At 37.3% G+C, this 24,250-nt stretch overlaps 1 protein-coding gene across 2 annotated transcripts in view; it reads right to left on the bottom strand.

Annotated features, from left to right (window-relative positions):
- The window catches only part of LOC136883437 (fatty acid synthase), an 844,467-nt gene that overhangs the window by 60,139 nt on the left and 760,078 nt on the right, over window positions 1-24,250 (bottom strand). For both annotated transcript variants that reach the window (XM_068229660.1, XM_068229661.1), the window contains 2 exons: window positions 22,575-22,840; window positions 3,887-4,084 (listed from right to left, as the gene is read on the bottom strand). In XM_068229660.1, coding sequence (XP_068085761.1) covers window positions 3,887-4,084; window positions 22,575-22,840 — 464 coding nt within the window. The remainder of the gene's footprint in view (window positions 1-3,886; window positions 4,085-22,574; window positions 22,841-24,250) is intronic.

Here is a 24,250-nt window from a genome sequence, read left to right as displayed (position 1 = left end):
CTTTGTGCAATCACACAATACCAGTGTATTTTTACGCCTGAAGTTTTTACAAATGAGGGATGTTTAACAAATGGTATTTTGCTACCCATTCTACATATTTCAACTGTAGATTGCTCGTATAGCGAGTTGACAACATTTAATGCTTTTTAATCGTCATACGGACAGAATAAGCTATAAGGATCACCCAGTGTCTTTTAATGTGAATTAATGCAACCTTGTTCCATTTTTGTCTTTTAACTTTGGTTGAAGATGTCCCTGTGAGGACTAAACATATCCCATTCCATCAAGATAATGTTATTCTGAAAAGGAATGAAAGAGAATTGTATCACAAAGATGGAATTTTTCCAAAAAGTACCATAACACTGTTAAGGCTTACAATACGGGCTTAATAATGAAATTTATTTCTTGTTATGAGAAAAGCAAGACCATGGTGATATCAAGCAGAGAAAGGCAAGGGAAAGGCATTGTGAAAATTGGTGGTCAAAGCCTTGAAATTGTGGACAATTTCAAATACTTAGGGAGTGAATTAAGCAGAATACAAGGCTGGACATGCAGGGAAGCAAGAGAGTGCAACAGTGCAATGCATTCTACCAGAATTTTATTTTAAGGTTTGGAGTAAACGAAAGATAAAGAAAGAGCTGGAGAGGGTGTTACCCAGGAGGGATATTAGTGATCATAAAAGATGAAGTATGTAACCGGTAGAGCTATGAGAAACAGGATTTGAGGAAATGATTTGGTTGAAAATAAATAAACAAAGTCAGGGAGGGAGAGAGATTTTCATAGGTTTCTGCTACAACCATACATCCATCCATCGGGGTCCTCTTTTGAGGAAAAAAACTTCTTTGACGAGCTTATTGAAGTAATACACCAGATTCAATTAAAGAATGAAAAGCAGGAATAATTACAGTGGGAGATTTCAATGCAAGGGTGGGAGAAAAGAATCCATTATGTGATAGAGAAATTGAAGGAAGTAGAAGTAAACATGAAGAATGCAACAAGAATGGAGAGAAATTAAGAATATACTATAGAGAAATTATAAATTTTGAATGGTGGCTGGTTGGGGGATGAAACGGGAAACTTAACGTAAATAGTCGATTCTGGAGGGAGTGCAAAAGACTTGGCGTTAAGCTTCTTGGGAGGCTCTGACTTATGTTAAAGACATTCAGGTCAAAAATTTTACAGCGTCAATTTTCCACTTGCTATTCAATTACTGAGAGGTTGAGAGGTGACGGAAAATTAAAAAAAAATTTTTTTTTAACTATATACAGAGAAAATTGGTAAGGTATAGATGGAGGGAGGAATATAGAGATGAATTTAGGGACTATTATAGGGGGAAAACTTTTGAAATTTTGAAGGGTGGGTATTGAGAATAGGCCTATGATAGAGAATAACAACATAGATGAAGCAATAAGAATGGTTTAAAGATTGATAGCAATAGTAGCTGGCAAAAAGAATGGTTGTGAGAAAGAGAATGCAAAAAAACAAATCTTATGGTATAATGATGAGTGTAAAAAAAAAATAAAAAAATAAAAAATTAAGTGATAAAGGCTTTAAAGTGTGCAGAGATGAGAGATCCCAGGACTTAAGGATCGATTTCTATAATAAGAGTAAGGAATAGAAAGTGAAAATAAAAAGAACTGGCAGGCCAAAAAGGAGCAATTATTATTAAATAGGTATTGTAAAGAGAATGAAACTAAGAACGAGGGATGGGAGTATTCTAAGAAACCTTACCTGGAATAAGGAAGTACCGAAGAAGTGTAAAGAGATAATATACAAAATGTATTACGCACTGATATTGACTTATGCAGTTGAGACCTGGACAATGACAAGTAGGGAGGAAAGTAGAATTCAAGCCAATGAAATGAAATATCTTACAAGTACGATAGGAAAAACAAGGAAAACCTAAATGAGAGAATTGATAGGAGTAAACTGAGATAGTTTTGTCATGTAAAGAGGATGGGAGAGGAAAGAATACCAAAACATATGATGGAGATGAAGTTCGACGGAAAGAGAGCTAGAGGGAGATGTAGACCAAGGTGTATCGATTAACCTGGACTGGGACAAAATGATGGAAGAGGAATGGTGGAAGGAGAGAAGAATCAATCAATCAATACTGATCTGAATTTAGGTGGCACATTACCTATCTGTTGTTTTCCTAGGCTTTTCTTAAATGATTGCAAAGAAATTGGAAATTTATTGAACATCTCCCTTGGTAACTTATACCAATCCCAACCTCCCCTTCCTATAAATGAATATTTGCCCCAATTTATCCTCATGAATTCCAACTTTATCTTCATACTGTGATCTTTCCTACTTTTAAAGACACCACTCAACTTATTCATCTACTAATGTCATTCCACGCCATCTCTCCACTGACAGCTCAAAACATACCACTTAATACCAATATAGTTGGTCTGTTATTGGACGTTATAAATTTTCCAGCTAACTCAGTCCTGGTTGCCAGCGTTTTACCCCAGTGTGCTAAGTTGGGCTTATCGGTTGCTAAATAGCACACCTACCAAGACGCATAGCTAATGCATACTGTGGAGGCCACTGTGCAGGCTGCTTGGAGCCACCGGCAGACCCAGTGCACTATGAGAACTGGGGCGAAATGCTGGCAATCAGGAATGAGTTAGCTGGAAAATTTATAATGTCCAATAATGGACCAACTATACTGGTATTATAAATTTACACATTTGGAACAAATATTTCAGGTTCCATATGGGAATCAATATCTTTACCAACATACCACTTAGTCAAGCAACTTTGCAACATTTTGTAACGCTACTCTTTTGTCGGAAATCACCAAGAACAAATCGAGCTGCTTTTCTTTGTATGTATATTTTGCAGTTCTTGAATTAAGTAATGCTGGTGAGGGTCCCGTAGACTGGAACCATACTCTAGTTGAGGTCTTACCAGAGACTTATATGCCCTCTCCTTTACATCCTTACTACAACTCCTAAATACTTTCATAACCATGTGCAAAGATCTGTTCCCTTTATTTACAACCATATTTATGTGATTACCCCAATGAAGAGCTTCCCTTATATTAACACCTAGATATTTACAATGATCCCCAAAAGGAACTTTCACCCCATCAATGCAGTAATTAAAACTGAGAGGACTTTTCCTATTTGTGAAACTCACAACCTGACTTTTATCCCCGTTTATCATCATACCATTCCCTACTGCCCATCTCACAACATTATCAAGGTCATTTTGCAGTTGTTCACAATCTTGTAACTTATTTATTACTCTGTACAGAATAACATCATCTGCAAAAAGCCTTATCTCTGATTCCACTTCTTTACACATATCATTAATATATATAAGAAAACATAAAGGTCCAATAATACTGCCTTGAGGAATTCCCTTCTTAATCATTACAGGGTCAGATAAAGCTTCACCTACTCTAATTCTCTGGGATCTATTTTCTAGAAATATAGCCACCCATTCAGTCACTCTTTTGTCTAGTCCAATTACACTCATTTTTGCCAGTAGACTCCCATGATCCACCCTATCAAATGCAATCAAGGTGGAGAAGAGCCATAAATGCCCCGAATCAGCAGGAGCTTGATAAGGGGAAAGGAGGAGGATGACGGAGCAATTTATATGATAAAGGATTTGATATGATGTTCCATTTAATCTGTTCCTATCAGGCCATTTCTCAACTCTGCAAACATTTTAGAATAACTGTTTTCCATGGAGAGGCACAGGTAGGCATCACATTTTACACAGTGAGTTTTGGTCTTACTTTTGCACAGTCAAACTCTAGGGCTTGTACCTGCTAGCCAACCACAGCAACAAGAACAATAGAAACACACTGTGCAAGCCCCAAACAATCCTTCAGCCTGGGTTACACAAAAAAGTAAAGGAAGAAACATACCTGAAAAAATTGCTCTCCTTTCTCCATAATTAGCTTCATGGGTGTTATAAACAAATCAGGAGCAGAGTCAATGAGAACTAGTTTGCACTGATAGCCTTCTTGTTCCAAAGCTGCTGTAAGCTCAAGAGCTAACACTCCACCCAATGAAAATCCAACCAGGTGGACAGGAGATCCTGGCACACTTTTTGCCTTCACAAGCTGAAAAATATAGGAGTATCGTAAATTAGAAAAATATATACATGTACTAGAGAGCAGAAATTTCATCACTTTCATTTTAGAATTTACAACAGTGTGTGTGTGCACGCGTGCATGTGTGCACGTGTGCGTGTGTGTGTGTGCGTGTGCGTGCACGTGCACGTGCGCTCACTACATGTCTGAACTGTAAGTTAGTGGTTCCTAATGTGTGCGCTGCAGCTCCTAGGGGCTCTACTCGATCATATTGTTGTGTGCCTACTCAGTGGTTAGAAATGATGAAACTGACTTAACGTTGCTTTTAGTACATAAACAATTTTCTATGGGATGATCTGTTGTCACTTATATGTCCTAGCAGGGAGACCAGTAAATTAGTATTAATGAATATACCATACGGGAAATCAATGTGCAAGCTTTTCCATACTCAGTGCTTTGATTTTGTTTGCTACCTCTTATCTTAGTGAGCGTGATTTTTCTGCAATAGCTGTAAAAATGTCGAAGTACAGAGCTAAACTCAACATTGCAAAAGAAGTATATACTGCAATAACTACAATAACACGAAAATAATATTATTAGCGCATGGTAACGTACACAAAACAATACAAAGATTAAATACCATATACATGAACAGTAAGCACAAACTATTAAATACAAAATTACAAGATATACACATTATAACATTGAAAACAATCATGCAAGCAAAAGGGTTCAAAGAGTTAGATCTAAATTCTCTAGTCAATTGTATGGCTCATCCTTCACATTAGGACTATGAAACTGAATGCAAACAAACCACAGACGGTAATAATAATTTAGAAAAAAATCTGTTCTTTAAAAAAAAAATCAATCACTACTGATATGCATTTAGGGCAGTTGCCCAGGAGGCAGATTCCCTATCTGTTGTTTTCCTAGTCTTTTCTTAAATTATTTCAAAGAAATTGGAAATTTATTGAACCTCCCTTGGTAAGTTATTCCAATCCCTAACTCCCCTTCCTATAAATGAATATTTGCCCCAGTTTGTCCTCTTGAATTCCAACTTTATCTTCATATTGTGATCTTTCCTACTTTTAAATACGCCACTCAAACTTATTCGTCTACTAATGTCATTCCGTGCCATCTTTCCATACCACTTACTACATGTTATAAACCTCATTATTGGTCCGTATTGAAAATTTACAGTTCAAAAATAATAAAGATGTTCACTAATCCACCTATTCAGTACTATATTTCCACTTGAAGTGGTTACATACACACATTAACACCTATCTGGGACATGTTTTACCCTTAATTTAGGGCATCTTCAGCCTAAAATAATCTTCAAAAGTACATATAATAATACAAATAGAAACTAAAAGATTAGCTAGTTACTAAAATTTCGTACATACAACGTGAATATTGATACATTAATAAAAAGGTGTTAATGGAACACTGTCAATGATCATACTAAGACTATCTTGACAGAGATAGAAACTTCCTCCATTAAGAATACGTAGTTCTTCTATTTCTTCTACGACAATTCAACTGATGTTTCAGTTTCACCTTTACGTAGTCCGACTCGTTGGCTGAATGGTCAGCGTACTGGCCTTCGGTTCAGAGGGTCCCGGGTTCGATTCCCGGCCGGGTTGGGGATTTTATCCTTCATTGGTTAATTCCAATGGCCCGGGGGCTGGGTGTTTGTGCTGTCCCCAACATCCCTGCAACTCATACACCACACATAACACTGTCCTGCACCACAATAACACGCAGTTACCTACACATGGCAGATGCCGCCCACCCTCATCGGAGGGTCTGCCTTACAAGGGCTGCATTCAACTAGAAATAGCCACACGCAATTATTATATTATACCTTTACGTATATCTACCTTTGAATGTTTTAATACCTTCACGCTTACGACTTTAATAACGGCCTTGAACATAACGTTTTTGTGCTTATGTTTACGCCCCCATTTTGTTGGCAATATATGCTTTATCACATTGGTGAATCCACAAACATTTTTACTTAAACCATTTTAATTAGAACTATGTATTTTTAATGGAGGAAGTTTTAGTCTCTGACAAGATAGTTTTAGTATGATCATTGACAGTGTTCCATTAACACGTTTTTATTAATGTATCAATATTCACATTGTATGTACCAAATTTTAGTAACTAGCTAATCTTTTAGCTTCTATTTGTATTTGTAAGATTATTTTAGGCTGAAGATGCCCTAAATTAAGTGAGAAACATGTTCCAAATAAGTGTTATTGTGTTTATGTAACCATTTTAAGTGGAATAAAGTATTGAATAGGTGGATTAGTGAACACCTTTATTACTTTTGAACATACCACTTAGTCAAGCAGCTCGTCTTCTTTCTTCCAATTCTTCCCAGCCCAAACTTTGCAACATTTTTGTAACGCTACTCTTTTGTCGGAAATCACCCAGAACAAATCAAGCTGCTTTTCTTTAGATTTTTTCCAGTTCTTCAATCAGGTAATCCTGGTAAGGGTGTGACGTACCCACTCTGCCCACAGATGTTTGACAAAATTATAACGTGGCGGGTCACTTTAATATTAAAATAAATAAATGATATGTCATTGTTTCTCCATAAACAGTATCCCAAGGGCGCCAGTCTTCAAGCTTATGGCTTGAAAACGAAAGTAGATAATTAATAATAATAATAATAATACGTAATGAGACTCAAAAACTCCCAGGGGTGAAGTGAATGGAACACAAATCATAAAGTACACTAACCTGGAATTTAAGGATCATTAATAATCATTTCATAAAATACAAATTAAAACAAATATTTATTAAGATGAAAAACGTGACGTAACGGCGTTTTAACAAAATCTGAACTTACGGAAGCAAAAGAAAAATTGAATGAAATTAATTTTAAAAATGAACTGTTGCGCGAAGACTTGCAGTAACTTATGCCTTTAGCTTACCAATTGTAGACTCTGTTGTCTTGAAGCTGAAGATGAGTGGATCTCTCGTGCCGGCTGGTTCATCTGTTGTTGGATTCCAGTTCTACTTCTACATTTCCTGTCTTTAACACTTCCTAATGTACTCCTTACATAAAGTCGTAATGACTCCTAATTTTAAATTCAAAACCACCATGGGTTATGTTCATGGAGAGAATACACTTGTATTCTTCCATATTACGGAACAGTAGCTTTGCTAAATTCATAATAAAAGCTCTCCTGCCCTATACTAGTCAAAACCGGTCTCCCGTTGACTACCTCTCGTCATTGAGATAACAAGTCCCAATGAGAGTAACTTTTGAGTAGTATATACTCAGATGTGAAGTGAACTAAGTTAAAATCTTCTCCGATGTACAGACGTAGAATCGTAGTACGAGTGTCCTCCCAGAGTGAGAATCAGAATGTCCGAATACAAGTGACAATCTGCTCACGAGTAAGAATAAGAGTGTCCGAATGTGATTCTCTCCAGCTCTTGTCTCCGGGTATATATCGGTTCAAAAGTCCCCTTCCATCAACCACGTCACATGGTCCAGTAAGATTCGAGGTCTCATCCCTTCTCCTATGTATTGCTGTGAATCCATCACGTTGCTTCATTACGTTCATTCACATAGGCTGAACTTTCCCGCTGAAATAAAGAGTCCCATAGCGAAGTATGAAAAGTGGGCGTTAATAATGTATCAACTATCTCTTCGTGAGGCAGAGAGGGTAATATCTCTCGTAACCTAGATGACGTACTTATCCTGGAACTGGGCTGAAATTAGCCTGCTGACTCTGGTCACCTCACAACGGCTATTGGAAAATTTACTGCAAGTTATAAATATGAATGATGTTGAAATACTTTACCCAATAATTTGTTCGTTCAGAATACGTTATAGCCGCGATACAAAGAAATGAAATGATGATTGAAATGGATGATAAAACCCTATATATATATATATATATATATATATACATATTAATTTAAACATGACCTATCAGTGATTAAATATATACATCTTATCAATTAAATATATAGTTCAATAATTGAAAACATGCAGTGATGTCCCAAACATCACAAGGGTCCCATACACTGGAACTATACTCTAGTTGGGGTTTTACCAGAGATTTATATGCCCTCTCCTTTACATCCTTACCACAACACCTAAACACCCTCATAACCATGTGCAGAGATCTGTAACCTTTATTTACAATCCCATTTATGTGATTACCCCAATGAAAATCTATCCTTATATTAACACCTAGATACTTACAATGATCCCCGAAAGGAACTTTCACTCCATCAATGCAGTAATTAAAACTGAGAGGACTTTTCCTATTTGTGAAACTCACAACCTGACTTTTAACCCCGTTTATCAACATACCATTGCCTGCTGTCCATCTCACAACATTATCGGGGTCACATTGCAGTTGCTCACAATCTTGTAACTTATTTATTACTCTATACGGAATAACATCATCCGCAAAAAGCCTTATCTCTGATTCCACTTGTTAACTCATATCATTTATATATACAAGAAAACATAAAGGTCCAATAATACTGCCTTGAGGAATTACCCTCTTTACAGGGTCAGATAAAGCTTCGCCATAAAATTGTTATACATTTTTGTAACAGACACTACGTATTCTCTAAGTAGGTGAAATGACAAACTGTGTGTCTGTGAAGAACTGTGAAAGTGTAGACAGTTATAATAGATCAATGTGCATTGTTGTTTGTTAATATGGAATACGATTACTTTTTGCTACATTAATCACTTACAGTATATACCTTTATTGTTACTGATGGTGGTGGTTTTGATTTTTGTTAGAGTAAGTACAACTAGCAAATCATTCTTTCTGAACAAATGAAATGGAGACAAAATATTAAAGTCAAATAAGATAATTTATTCAATGGAAAATTTGAAAGTGAATTAAAAAATAAAATGAAAGTTATTTTATTAAGCCAAAAAGATCACTAACACATCAAAATGGAATATAAGCTCCTTCAGTAACAGAACACTTAAAATTTATATGCTCTTAATCCGGGTGCAAAATCAGCAATAGCGGCTCACTGTAAAGGGAAGAGGGGCACGTGCCCCTCCAGCTGAGTAGCTGTTATTGCTTGCTTTTATAAGTAGGCCTACTGACAATTTGAATGATGATACATTCAGTTTTTATATTAGGTGCCGCATGCAGCTAGTGCGTCAATGTTTTCATCAGACGTGCACTTCGCTTCATCAGGCGGGCTTCTTACTGGCCGGCTCGCTGGCCGGTCATGCTGGCCCTGTGCCCTTCGGTGTTGACTCTTTCTTCGGTAATTTTCATTTGCGCATGCGTAGAACTAACGATTTTTTAACAAGCACAGTATGGGAGATTGGGTCATTGCCGAAGTCAGCCCTCTACGATTCCAAAAATACACGAAGGCTTATTGTGCCAAGCCTGTTTCAAGTTCATGTTGCAAGTCTGTTGTCTGCGGTATGACAGGTGTGCTGTACTGGCTAATGAAATTGGTCAGTATCCTTTTTCATAATATTTAGTGTGGTGTCGTTAAAAGTAAATCTTATTACAAGTCATTAATCTCATTTTTAGTCCGTATTGACGATAGTGATTACATACAATTTACAAAATATACATTTAATGTTAACCTAGTCAATACTTACAATATCACATTTTGTAGTTAAATAATTATAAATGATAGAAAGGTTGTGAACATGTTTTGCCCTTCTTAATGGGCATCATCAGCACAATGGATAACCTTAAAACAAATAATTACAACTAAGAACGTTTACAATTATTGGTCATATAAAATTGGAATGAGATGTTGTGATGTTAAAAGTTATTTTCAATATCATGATAAGAAAGTTTGACGCGAATGTTACAAACAGAAGTTAAAACTACTGTAGTACATTTTTACAATATTGTCTAAAAAATATATTTAAAGTTAAAAATTTCATTGTTCCGTATTGATATCACAATTAAAATTGAAATAATTGATAAGGAGATTCCACCTATTCAATACCAAAGAATAAGAAATGTAGTGAATTACATTCTCATTTAATAATAATTAGAAATGGTACCGGTTTCAACCCTAGTCCAGGTCATCATCAGCCGATTAAGAAATGGAAAACAATGCATAGGATCAGTAGAAGAGGTAATATGAAAAGGAAATGAACAGGGGTAGACACTGTAAAACTTAGAAGAAGTAAAATACAAGTCATTCAAAAGAAAAACAGTGCGCAATTCTCTTAGCGGCAGCAAGGCACATGCAGTGCTAGGCAAAGTCCCACAATAATTACGAATAGCAGAGAACTGTTCAAAGCCAGTTATTTAAACAATGTCAGGCATAAAGTCACATCACAATCGAACACATACGAAGGTCCATATTCGTGTAGGAGTTGAAGACGAGCAGATTCATTGAAGCAACTTGCCAGCTCCCGGTGATCAGCGCGACACATTCAATATCAGGCACTGTGGTTTCAAGCGCCAAAGTAAAATGGAGAATAGCTTGACGATCCAGTTATTTTCCTTGGTTGCGGGAAAGTAAGTATATAGATAAATATAATAATTGAGTAAGTAATTCTATAGGAGCACAATTACTTACTCAATTATTATATTTATCTATATACTTACTTTCCCGCAACCAAGGAAAATAACTGGATCATCAAGCTATTCTCCATTTTACTTTGGCGCTTGAAACCACAGTGCCCGATATTGAATGTGTCGCGCTGATCACCGGGAGCTGGCAAGTTGCTTCATTGAATCTGCTCGTCTTCAACTCCTACATGAATATGGACCATCGTATGTGTTCGATTGTGATGTGACTTTATGCCTGACAGTGTTTAAATAACTGGCTTTGAACAGTTCTCCGCTATTCGTAATCATTGTGGGACTTTGCCTAGCACTGCATGTGCCTTGCTGCCGCTAAGAGAATTGCGCACTGTTTTTCTTTTGAATGACTTGTATTTTACTTCTTCTAAGTTTTACAGTGTCTACCCCCGTTCATTTCCTTTTCATAATACCTCTTCTACTGATCCTATGCATTGTTTTCCATTTCTTAATCAGCTGAAGATGACCTGGACTAGGGTCGAAACCGGTACCATTTCTAATTATTATTAAATGAGAATGTAATTCACTACATTTCTTATTCTTTGGCATTGAATAGGTGGAATCTCCTTATCAATTATTTCAATTTAAAAAATATATATATCGGCATTCGTCTGGAATTGAAATGGATCCTCTTCTTTTAATTTTTGGTGAAAGTCAATGTTATTGTCGTGTTCACCACCAAGCAGATTTGAAGAAAAAGATATGTATAAAACATATGTTCCTATTGTGGAGATTAGGTCAAGAATGAACAATTGGTGTTATTTCTTGAGTTAAATTGGTTAAAACACTTTCAGGTGAGAATACGTTGAAATGGAATATACGCTGAAAATTTATCCGATGTACAAGTTGGAATGGTTAACGCTATAACAGTAGTCTTCCAGATTGTTGTGTAAATCTCAATGGTTAGAATCGAATGCCATGGAGTGTCTATCTTGTTCTGTTATTAGCGTTAGTCCAGACGAATGCCGATATATATATTTTTAGACAATATTGTAAAAATGTACTACAATAGTTTTAACTTGTGTTTGAAACATTCGCGTCAAACTTTCTTATCATGATATCGAAAATAACTTTTAACATCACAACATCTCATTCCAATTTTATATGACCAATAATTGTAAACGTTCTTAGTTGTAATTATTTGTTTTAAGGTAATCCATTGTGCTGATGATGCCCATTAAGAAGGGCGAAACATGTTCACAAACTTTCTATCATTTATAATTATTTAACCACAAAATGTGGCATTGTAAGTATTGACTAGGTTAACATTAAATGTATATTTTGTAAAAGTAAATCTGTCGTGTACAGTATGCGGATATATAGAATTGCTATGAAGAGTTGCATAAGGAATATAACGTATATACTCAAAGATACGATTAATCTGTAGGCTACGTTCAATGAATTATGTAAGTAATATTCTAAATAGTTCTCTTTCACAACTCTCCCTAACTGAAAAGACAGAGATAAAGACACATGCTCCACCAATAGGGCCTACCTCATTTACAACTAGAACAAGTCTGACAATATAAAGAGCGTGAATATCGACGTAGATTCCAGCCAGGGATGTATATGGAATACAAGCAATTGCGTGGCTTGCACCAGCCAGTGCTGTGCTTTTAGCTGGTATGAGTATAAGACAAGGTTAAACAAATCTTAAAGGTGAACCACAGCACTAGGCACATACCCAACACGAATAAGGACCAAGGCAATGGAATACTTACCTTGAGTACTCTAGGAGTTGCCGTAGATACACAGAAACAAAGCTGGTATGGTATTAGTCAGTTTAGCACTAGTTGAAAGAAGAAAACCAGAGACTAGGATTCAAAAGATGAGTTTAATTTTGGAATTTACTAAAAACTGGTTTAATAACTGAGAAGGAAATAATGCCTTAATATCAGGCTCAATGAATGGTAACATAATCAGGGTTAAGTATAATTAAATAAAAACCTACTTGGAATAAATTAAGATCTAATTTAAACAGTTTGTGGATGGCCAATCAATGTTAAATAACAGGGAGGTAATATTTAAAGTCGATTAAGTACACTTGCATAGGGTCGAGTTAAAAAATTTCAATCATGAACCAGAAATAGGCTAAAGAAATAAACATCCGAAGGAAGACGAAAAATAAACTGATATAAAGGGAAATGGTTTTAAAACATCAGAAAAGAATCAAAGTACACATGAATTATAGCACAGGGTACTGAATTCATGCCAGGGATAATGATATTTTCACTACTTCAGGTCATTCAATAATCAACAATCCATCAAATCCGTAAACATCACCATGGTTACCGGTGCAGGCAAAATTACAAGACGGCACCAATCCCAGCATTCCCACAATAATCAAATTCATGAATGAACAATAGAGAATCAGAATGAAACCTATGGAGAATCTCTTTTAATGAATGTTTACTGTATGGTGTAAAATATTGTAGAATAAATTATTTGTGTTCCCGTTATCTACCTAACCTGTATGGTGTAAAATACTGTTGTAGAATATTTTATTTGTATTCCCTTTATCTACCTAAGTAACTATTAGATTGTAAATCATTATGGTGAAGTGATATCTTGTAACGTTCCGGAAATTTTGTGACGCGGACTTTTGGAGCAGGGTGTGTTGGCCCCTGTCTATTCTAGAAGCATGCCATTGCTAATTCTGGAAGACTGAATGTTCGTGATTGGTGTCTGCCAATGTTCTGGAATATCGTGAAAACATCGCGACTTGAAAAAGAGTTTTCATTGGTGGATCTGGGTGACAGTGGGGAAGCTCCTGTGCTCTGATTGGTCACTTGGTAATCACACCGTGGCCAGTTTTGCCCTTTGAAGAGAGTGAGGAGAGATTTCATGGTCTTTCATTTTCTCGTCAGTCCAGCCATTACCATTCATGCATTCTCTGCCAAGGCACTTGCTCTGAGCACACCTCGGAAAGCCCAAGTCACAGAGCACCACCCTGCTTCACCGCCAGCCTGCCATCCTCTCCCGTCAAACAACCTCTTCGCCGCGAGCTTCCGCTCGCCACAGCCAGCCAGCCTGGAGAGCCAGCCACATTCCCTACATGGTCCGTTCCCCTCTGATAAACTCGGAGTGGACATCCAGCGGCCTTCGCCACACAGTCTTGCGAAGCCAACCCGGCCACATCGCCAGCCCTGCCAGCGCCGTTCCCTCGGCAGTCTGACCACTCTGATATACTCTGAGTGGACTGTCTGTGGTTTTCACTACTCACTCCGGTGAAGTCCACCCGGTCATGTCTCCAGCCAAGCCACTGCAAGTCCAGCAGGGCTCAGAAGAAGCAAATTTGCCTAGCACTCAGTGTGGTTATCTGTTTGTTTCTTGTCTCGGTGCGATCCAATAAAACTACACCTGGCACGACTGGTACCCACTGAGTGTGCCTATTAGACGCTGGTCCTCTTCGGAGTTTGACCCTTTGTGCTATTCCTCATATCCCATCAAGTCTCCCCCCCCCCCCCTCACCGACCATATCCACCCCCACCTCCCCCACCCCCGAAATATGGATAACCCTCGTGGACTGAGTAACTGGGGCTCATATTTTAATTTCAAACTCCCTATAAGTATCACAATAAACCAAACCTCCACCCTCAATGACGAAGACTATGTTGTTGTATATTCGCCACGCAGCAAAACCTAAACCTCACTTCGCCGCCATAGAATGCAAATTGCCAACATCCTCCACCCGCTATCTCACCTAATCCATAGCCTAGCTGAAGATCCAGATACCTACACCTACATCTTCCCTAATAGCCCCACCCACTGCTCCACTATCTCTGAAACCCTAAAGAAGAACAATATACCCTCCGACATTATCTCCCCCACCTTAGACCAGGAACAGGTGGAAGAAGAAACAGAAGATCCTCAAGAAACTGAAGAAATTGAAAAACATCCCTTCGAGCATCCCCTCCACTACACCCACAAAAACGCCCCATTTCCTATTTCCTCCAAATGCAATTTCATAATTATTCCACTAACTAACCAGGAAGTGTTCCCCTCACCCACCAGTGTGTTATACAATCAATAGAACCAATCATCAGCCGCCACATAGCTGTCATTGAGGAGACCCATAATAATCACTTGATCATCACCCCTACCTGTAATAAATCACTACCAACCATCCTCAACATGCTCCAACAGCCGACATCCCCCCTCAATCATCTTCAACCCTGTTAGCATCTCTGCATCCCAAACTGACTCTATGCCTCAATCCACTCCCACTCATTCTGCTTCTGAAATCAGTACCCAAACCACCACTTCACCACCTAGCCAGTCCATCCAAATCCAAACCAACCCCCACCTACACTAACAGACACAGGATCTGGGTCCAGTGACCCAATTCCAAGTATACACAACAAAATCACCCAGACTGGAAGCAGGCGTAAAAAACCTGCTCCCAGGCCTGCCGCACTCACCAATACACCCACACATACAAGATCACACAAACCTCCTTCCCCCTCCCTTATCACACAATGCTTTAACTGCTTAAAGCTCAACCATACCGCTGCATCCTGCATGGAAATCACCCACTGCAATAGGTGTGGCGGCCCACACCACCACCCTGATCGTAAGGTGCCTCAGGAGCAGGCGAGGTGTGCCAACTGCCAAGGCAGCCATGCCGCCTCGTTCCCTGGATTCCCCTTCATCAAGTGGGCAGTTAAAGCACACTACAAGCACGCACAACCCATAAACACAAGCAACCCACCCCCACTCTTAAAACTCAAAATCCCTCCACCTACCTCCAATGATGCTACCATCCCCCCTCCCCACCAACCCAGCTTAAGACACATCCACCCTAATCCGCCTACTTCTAAACATACTTTCCCCTCAAATCTCTCCCCTACTTCCCACCATGCCAAGTAGACAACTTATCTTGTATTAACTCTCCCCTCCAACCAACCCCGTCAAGATACCAACTGTTATCCACTACCAAGCAAGCCCTAATCAGCACCCTCCCCCAGCAAATCACCTTGCTGACTCCCATCTCTAACCTTCTTCTTCTTAGCACTGAATTAATTTGAAAAGCGTCACTGACAGTTACGCAACAACGGACGTGGTTACCACCTGGATGGGTGACCCATGCCTATACCTGCTTGCTCTCTACACCTTGAGCCATGTGAAACTACCACCATCCAATACTTGTTGGGCAAATGAAATCCTGGACTAAACCAGGGTCTCCAAAATTTAGTCGTCCCCCAAAAAGGGGCGCAGGTCATATTCTGACCAGTAAAGATCCCCAAAACACGATTCCCCTTCACCCTAATCAATGCAGTCTTAGCCAAACTTTTAAGAGATAGCACTCAAGACCTCATTTCGGTCGATGGGTTAAAATCCTCAATCGGAATCCGGTCATCCGGAATCTCCGTTTGAGACTGGGGCATGTCGTGGTCTTTCATTTTCTCGTCAGTCCAGTGATCAGACGCACGTCAGCAAATCCTCGCTCCTGGGATGGGCTACCTTGGGGTAAGCACTGTTGGTCTCAGTTCCACCTTAATTTACATTTAATGTTTCGCTTGTATTTTCACATAGGAGTTTGCCGTACTCACACAGACTCACCATTCAATTTATCAGATGCCTTAGAAAGCATGTGAACTTTCGTTTTGTATTGTATTTGTATCCTGTGGTTCATCTGAGCCTCAAAATTGTATGGTAGAAGTCGCATTAAGTTAAGATATCTCTAGTTAACCTCTTGACCTAATAGTAAAGCTCTTGGCAAGGTACATCTAATTTGTATTTTGGAAATGGTATAAGTGGATTGTTTGGATAGATGAATTTTGTTCAGAATTTTCTTTGTAATGTTTATTTTGGAAAATAATATCTTGAACCAAGGGATCAGCATTGATTTTTCTGGAAACCCGCAACCTGCATATCCCAATGACCCTGGTATGTTTCCCAGACCCGCTCCACATTTCTTTATTATAGTCGTCACGTTGCCCAACCTGATGTTGTTTCTATTGGCACAGTTCATCTGATGTTTTATGGTGTGCTAAGGTTTTAAAGGTGCTGTGTAATTTGATTTGTTTCCCATTTTCTTAACTGTGTATTGTATAACCACTGAAAACTGGTTACACAAGAATAATGAAGCTTCAGAAAATAAGATAAAATAAAGAGAAAGGATAACCCAAAAATAAATAGTACCAATAAGGAATTGAATACTAGTAACAAACACTTGTGGGAACTCTATCAGGCATTACACAACCCAATTGACACCTTTCTTTAGGGTCATAATAGTACCACTATGTTACTTCCAAAAACTTTACCTCTAAACATATTATAATAATAATAATAATAATAATAATAATAATAATAATAATAATAATAATAATAATAATAACAATATGATCTTGCCCGCCTCGTGAACACCATCGTTAAGGCATCAAGTCTTTATAATCCGACACCATCGTTAGTTGGTTCAAGTCCCACTGGAGGAAAACATTTTCTCCATCAGAATGTTGGTCAGCTGGGTAGGAGAGGTAGTGGTATACAATTGCTAATCCTTGGATTGTGTACTAAAACCATGGGTTTAATTGCAAACCTCTGCGCAGTGTTCATACGGAGTGAGGGCATATGACACTGCTGCTGGTGATTCATTATAAATTACAAAAGTGATTCATCCATTGGATGCAGACGTTAACACCTAGAACAGACCCTTTGGTGCTATTCAACAGGAGTAGGCTGTGTGCTGCACTGGGTTTCACCCTCTCTTTCACTAACTGTCATATAATTTTCAGTCATTTACCATGTCTTTGAAAGGAAATAGAGCAGAAATTTTTTGTATGCTGCCTGGAACGACATAGGTAACAATAAATATCGGGTTTGTAGGCCTTGGATGGACAAGAATTTCTAAGGTGCTCAACGGAGCCACACACGAAACATGCTTTAAGATTCGCACCATTGCCAGGTCTAGAAGGAACAGAAGAACCAGGATTAATAGGAGGAGGTAGGTGTACAGGTCTGGATGCATCTCCATGCTTAACATCTTCTGCGAACGAACAAGCAGTTTCTAATTCAGAGAAGTTGGTAGAACATCTCATCAACGACAAGTAAGATCTGTATATAGGATAATATCTTTTGTTTATTTCCACCTATTCAATGTATTTTCCTATTATTTGCTATGTATGGGTTAGACACTTATTAAAATTTAAGTTCATATTGCTTAGATTCCATTCTTCTATCTTCTGTGTGGTTCCTTTGCTTCTATGTCATGTTGGTTTAGCTGTATGAGGTAATCTTTGAGAATGTTCTGAGGGTGATATGTGTCATATTGGTATGGACCTTTGTCATGAAAACATTTTTGTATTATATAATCCGACTGTGATGTACTCCAGTAAATTTTAAATACCAAATTTTAATGTGTTAAAACTTTTCAAATGTTTTATATTGTGGCCCATATGTTTTAATGTGTTCTGTATACTCATGTTCTAACTTATTGTAACCTTTTACCTTTGACCACAGATATTTTAACTTCATGCTACTGTATATTGCATTTTCATCCCCCATTAGACACCCGGATGTCTAACATAGTAACAACTTGTGATTTTGTCTAATGGCTGGGAACTAATCATGTACTAGCTGATGATGGCCGTTAAGGGCCGAAACCAGTACTAGTGTAATCTATTTACAATAAATTAGGTATTGATTGGTGGAAAAACACATTTCTTGTCTATACAATATCTAACAAAGTCGTGTACAAAGAGCTATAACCCATTACAGATACTATGCGTAAGAGGAGACAGGTATTCTTTGGTCATCTCATGAGGATGCAGGATTCGAGACTTCTGAAACAACTAGTTCGACATAATATCATCTAAAAAAAAATACCACAACATGATGTAAATGGATCAGAGAAGTAAGAAAGTATCTGAATGAAATAGGCTTTACAATAGAAGACACCACAAATAAGATAAAAATGAATACAAAACTCAAGAATACAAACCTCCGCTTTACCCTTACACAAAACAAACCAACAACACGCATATTTTCAATCGAGGAAAGGGCACAACGATCGGAGCCTGTGAAGAAGTACTGGGAGGACCGCAAAGCCCGAACGATCCCTTCAAGGAGACCTAAAGGACGGACTGACTAAAGTGATCCTATGCAGTCATAACAGAAGAAGAAAAGTAAACTTGTTGTCTTAAAGGACAAAGATTAGGATTCTTAAGAAGTCTTCTAATTCAAGCTTGCTAAATTTACTGTGTTTAGTGAGGTTGTCTTTGATAATATTTACAGTTTCCTTGACTAGCACGTTAGAGTACATGTTAGTATTATCAAAAGAGCACATAATGTGGTTGGGTAATAAGGTGAATTTTTTTTAGTATCACAAATATCTACTGTATTTTTTATTGGGAATTTATTGTTAAAATTGTAATGTGTTTTGAGAAAGTTGTGGATATATTTTGAGGTTTTATATGTCGGACTATTTCTGCAATATTGATGATTGGACGTTTTGGTATATTTTTCTTATGCTATTTAGGTAAGGCTCTTGCTGTGGGGGTATTAGGGTTCATCAGGATTAGTTTTTTCTGTTCTTGTTTATTTAGTAAAAAGGTAGAATTCTTTAATAGTGTTTTAAATTCTGTTGGATTCTTACTGAGGGTCTTTATTAACTATTCTGTCTCATTTGTGAAAAAATCTGTTTAAGGTCTAAATTTATTTCTTACGCCCTCAACATTTACAGAGCACCTTTTAACAAAGTTCAATTCAACACAGAATTAACTGTGTTCTTATAGAACTTTATAATTATGGTTACTTATTATCAAGCATTTTTTCTCACTTCTACAACGTAATTTAAGAAGGCAGCAGACTTATCTCATCACAAAAGATTAACAACAAACTAGCAACTTTAAAATTTATTTAAACTCCACTTGGAGTAATCAATAACACTTTTCTTCATTATTATTCTAAAGATTAAGCTCTTTAAGCTCCAAGCTTATTTCTTACGCCCTCAACCAATACAGGGCACCTTTAAACAAGGTTCAATTCAATGAAGCAATAATTGTGTTCTTATAGAACTACTAATATGCAACTTGTTACCACATTTTTATGCAAGGATATTCATAAAAGTACATAAATTACAACTGTTTATAAAGCTTTATTATAAGAATATTTTAACTACTGTCATCCCTCCCGCTCATTTTTTGATGCATGTTCCTACAACATCATCCTCACATTTATAATTTGTAATTTTTCTTAAAAAACTACAATTAAGAGCAATCAAGATTCTGATTTATTATCTTTCAGGTTTGAGATTAAGGCTGAAGATGCCCTTAAAAATATGGGCAAAACATGTCCCTATAATTTACTTCATAAGTTTTAATTCTTAAATAAAATTACTCTTTATGTACTGAATAGGTAGAATTTGACTTTGACGATAAAGTCATTTCCAATTCGTGGATTTACGGCATAGAAGAATGGAATTCATGCTTAAGTAAAGGAATAATGTCGCCATCATTGAACAATGCACAGGCCTTAACCGTATTCTTTGTTCGTATGGCCGGGGCGAGTAGACTGTATTTCATTCATTTTGGTACAGGCAATAGACTCCGTAGTAGGGCTATCAGTGAGCAGATTAATTTGAATGGACTTACAGATTACCTGGCCATCCAACAGTAGTTCGTTAGATAATGTATATAGTGATGTGAACGTATTTCAGATAGACTTCATTGACAGTAGGTACATTTAAACAGTTCAAGATACTTGAGTGCATAAGAATCTAGATCACCACCTTCTTCAACTGTACACACCAACATTTCATTCCATACTTTCTCTTAAAATGAACAAGACAGTGAAGTAAGTGACTAATGATCAAATATTTAACATTGTATAATGTGTATTTGGGTATGCATTTGTTTACATGTGTATGTTTGGTAAGAACGTGAAGTTTTGAAAAAGTAGTGCCCCTCCGCCAATCACCCTCAGCAGCCACTGCTGGAAATCACAAAAAAATGGTGGGGGAGGGGAGAAAGATTACATGGTTTAAATACTAGTGTTTATTTCAGGCAGTGCCCGGCAGAGGGGGAGGGTATATAATGTTAATTTCCCATAATTTATTGCTCAAGGTCTGGAAGTCATTCCATTATTTCTATATTATGTGTATTATTGCTGATATTTTTATGAAAATATGTACAGTAAAAAACATTTATTTCAGTAATATAATGTGTCCAACATTTTCCTCATTATTTTGTAATGAAATAATCTCTCCCCCCCCCCGGCAATTTTAGTGGGAAGGAACCTTTGAAATAAAATCGTCGGTGGGGGGAATCTCCCTTCCACCCCACAACTTCGCATCATGCCCTTGATTAATCCACTCTCACACATAAAGCGAATAACAAGATCAACTTCATTTCTGTAATTCAAGTACTGTCCTACCTAAAAATAAATACAAGAATCAGAGTATACACAAATCATTCGATTATAACCACCGTCAGGAGGCCATTGGTATTGATCAGCAGGAAAAGGGAGTCCCAGTTATCAAGAGTTTGGGAACAACAGCTGTAGGTAATGGGAAGTCTGGTATAAAAAGAAACAAACAAACATGAAAAGGAACTTACAATAGGATAAGCAGAATGACAGACCAGTGCAAGAAGGGGAAGCAAAGGGAAGAGGAGATTATGACATATCTTCAGTCTTAGATAGACCGTAAATTTGTCTTCACTGCACAGGTTGCATGTCAGTGGTATGACAGCAGGAAGCTGCCACCATAATAACAAATGCAGTACTGCATACAGTCAGGGGAAGCGCCAGTGTTGCCAATGACATGCATGTGGTGCTACAGATCACCAGGCGACATCTATCGTTTTACTGTTATTAATCATGTCAAGGTCCGTCTTGTCAATACAATTCAAAATCTTGCATATATACTAAAACCATCAAATACATAAATATATATAAGTACATGTTTTGAGAATTAAAATTCTCTTCTTCATCTTGTAGATTAAAATCACATGTATGTAAAAGACTTTATTTAAAACTATTTTATGTCCTAACAAGGTACTGGACAAAAACAATAATACAATAACAACATTAAAAGTTCAAATTCATGTTATCTCCAAAGTCCTGTAAAACGTTAGTATATATTAGATAATATTGTCAACCAGCTCAATTTTAGTACCATATACAAACTTTTTACAGGACTGTGGACATAACATGAATGATATTCATGTTTGAACCAGATTGGTGTTAAGTGTCCGTATCAGATGCACACAACTTACGAACAACACAGGGGCATTCACTCTAAACCAAATTAAACAATAGATCACTACATCTGACGAAAAAGAATACCTATTCAAATTATGAATGTTCCCCTTCAAGCTACATAAAAGTCATTACCAATATTACATCAAACAAACCTACAGTAAATTATAAATCAAGTTGCTCGTCTGTACAGATAGGGATGCCAACTCCCAGATCAACTCAAGAACATTTAGCTGCTGTAGGAGCTACAACATAGTTCGGCATTAAACACAGCAGTACTGATGTGTCATATAGTTTCAATTTTGATTGTGTTGTTCGGACTTCATCAATGTTTTAAATTAAGATTGTAAATTGTGGTATACCAAATGTGTTTATTATTGGTTATACTGTACTGTGTGCAAATGTCTTCCAATTGTAGCGTTGTTGAAGATGACCCAATATATATGGGGTCAAAACTAGTCCCAGTTTTATAAGACAATATACAAGCTTATGGTATTGAATAGGTGGACCCTTCTCTACCCTTTGACAATGATCAGTTGTCAATATGGACCATAATGAAACTCGTAACTTATGAATGGAATTAAAGACAGAGGTGAAAGAAAAATATGGCCGCATTTTTAACAGCAGCTTGCATTGCCGATAGATCGGCCGCCTGACACTATAAGAGTTAAGATCATGGCTTCAAAGAATGGTTATGAAACCTACTACTGTATTCGTATTACTATTACTAAGAAGAAGATGATGATATGTAAACTTACCGGCAAGAAAAATGTGGACATTTCTTTGATTGTGTAACCACATTCCTCTGGGAACATCTGAAGACAAATAGTTTGACTGTTAAGAAGTGCGCTAACAGGTGAAAGAGTTTCCGCAAGCCCCTCCGTACCAGGAATGAGGAACACAGTGTCTGGTAACTTGCCCAGTGAAGGGAGCTGTACCATTGTTGGATACTCGGCACGTTCATCTGACAGCATAATTTTCAGATATGTTGTATCTAATTGCAGCACTGCTTCTAGCTTCATGTCTATGAGAAAGAAACAAAGAAAACAAGATAATTATTTGGAAAATAACATAAGCATACTTGTTCAATGAACAACTAACTGTACATCTATAATAATATTTCACATCTATAATAATATTTTACTAAGTTCTGTTTGCTAACAGCTGCCTTTGACATCCAATATGTTGCACCTATGTATCTACTATCTGCCTAGTAAGATCACATGGTTCACAGAGGATGCAAAAACAAAAGAAAGAAAAAAAAACAGCTAACAAAAAACTATTCCAAATCTTAAATAATAGAACCACATATCTGAATGTAATCAGCTATATTACAAGTCTACATTCAGTCACATATAGAAAGACAGAACATGGAAAACAGAATACATAACAGGTTAAATGAGCAACAGAAAGAGGAGAGAGAAATAAAGAGATTAACCTGCGACTGCTCGTGCTGTTAAAAAATCAAACCAGTGTTCTTCCTAGGGCCTTTTTAATGGCTGCATCGCCCTCCTGTTTTTAAAGGCCACCCGGCTAACAAAACCTAGATATGGGCTAGTTGTATGTATGTATGTTCAATCCGTCAGTGATGTCGCTGGTGGGATCCTCAATAGCTCTGCCATCAGCTGTCATAGATGGCCTAGGCATCACTGAAGAGGCATACTAGAGAAATGAGGAGTGAGGTAGTTTCCCGTTGCTTTCCTCACCGAGCCAGAGTTGCTATTACACATCAGTCTGCCAAACCCACTGAAATGCATACACCAACCAACCCTATGAGCAACATTTTCACACCATTCATAGCAGGGACTGGCTGCATAAGGATTGGCATTACTAGCATCACTCATACCTCAGTCACTTTCATATTGTCAAAGCCAAGGATAAGACAGAGACAGATTATGAAAGTAACAAAATTGCTCTAGCCTATACCAGAAGACATAGTGCACTGTAAACACTAGGTCCTGCCAGCAAAGGCGGATGTGCTAGTTACATAATATTAATACATATTTGAGACATTGGGTGTTGCAATGCAAATGCTTTAAAATTGTTTATGTAAATGATAAATCTTCATAGTAATATGTGGTGGTACGGAGGACTGGAACTAAGCATTATGTGTTGCAAGAAGTAATTATTGAGTTGGGAAATATAATTTTATAAAGTTTTTTTTATTTAACATGTCTGAAGGATTTCATTTTTGTTTGTAATATTTTGTATTCTGAGAAATGAAGAAATAAGAACTCTGGACTCTGCTGGAATATTTTTTTAAAAATGTAATTTAGGACCAGCACGATATATGGACAGTATAAACTTTGCAAGATGCAAGAAGTATTTTGAAGGAATGGTTGTATTCAAATTTAATGTAACCTGAAATGCAAGAAGTATTTTGGAATGAATGTTGTAGTCAAATTTTATGAAGTATTTTGGATTGAGTTTTGTA

Source organism: Anabrus simplex, chromosome 11 (assembly GCF_040414725.1).
Source record: "Anabrus simplex isolate iqAnaSimp1 chromosome 11, ASM4041472v1, whole genome shotgun sequence".
NCBI classification, from domain to species: Eukaryota; Metazoa; Arthropoda; class Insecta; order Orthoptera; family Tettigoniidae; genus Anabrus; species Anabrus simplex.
The sequence above is the reverse complement of the archived record's forward strand: the minus strand, read 5'-3'. Positions and strand labels throughout refer to the sequence as shown.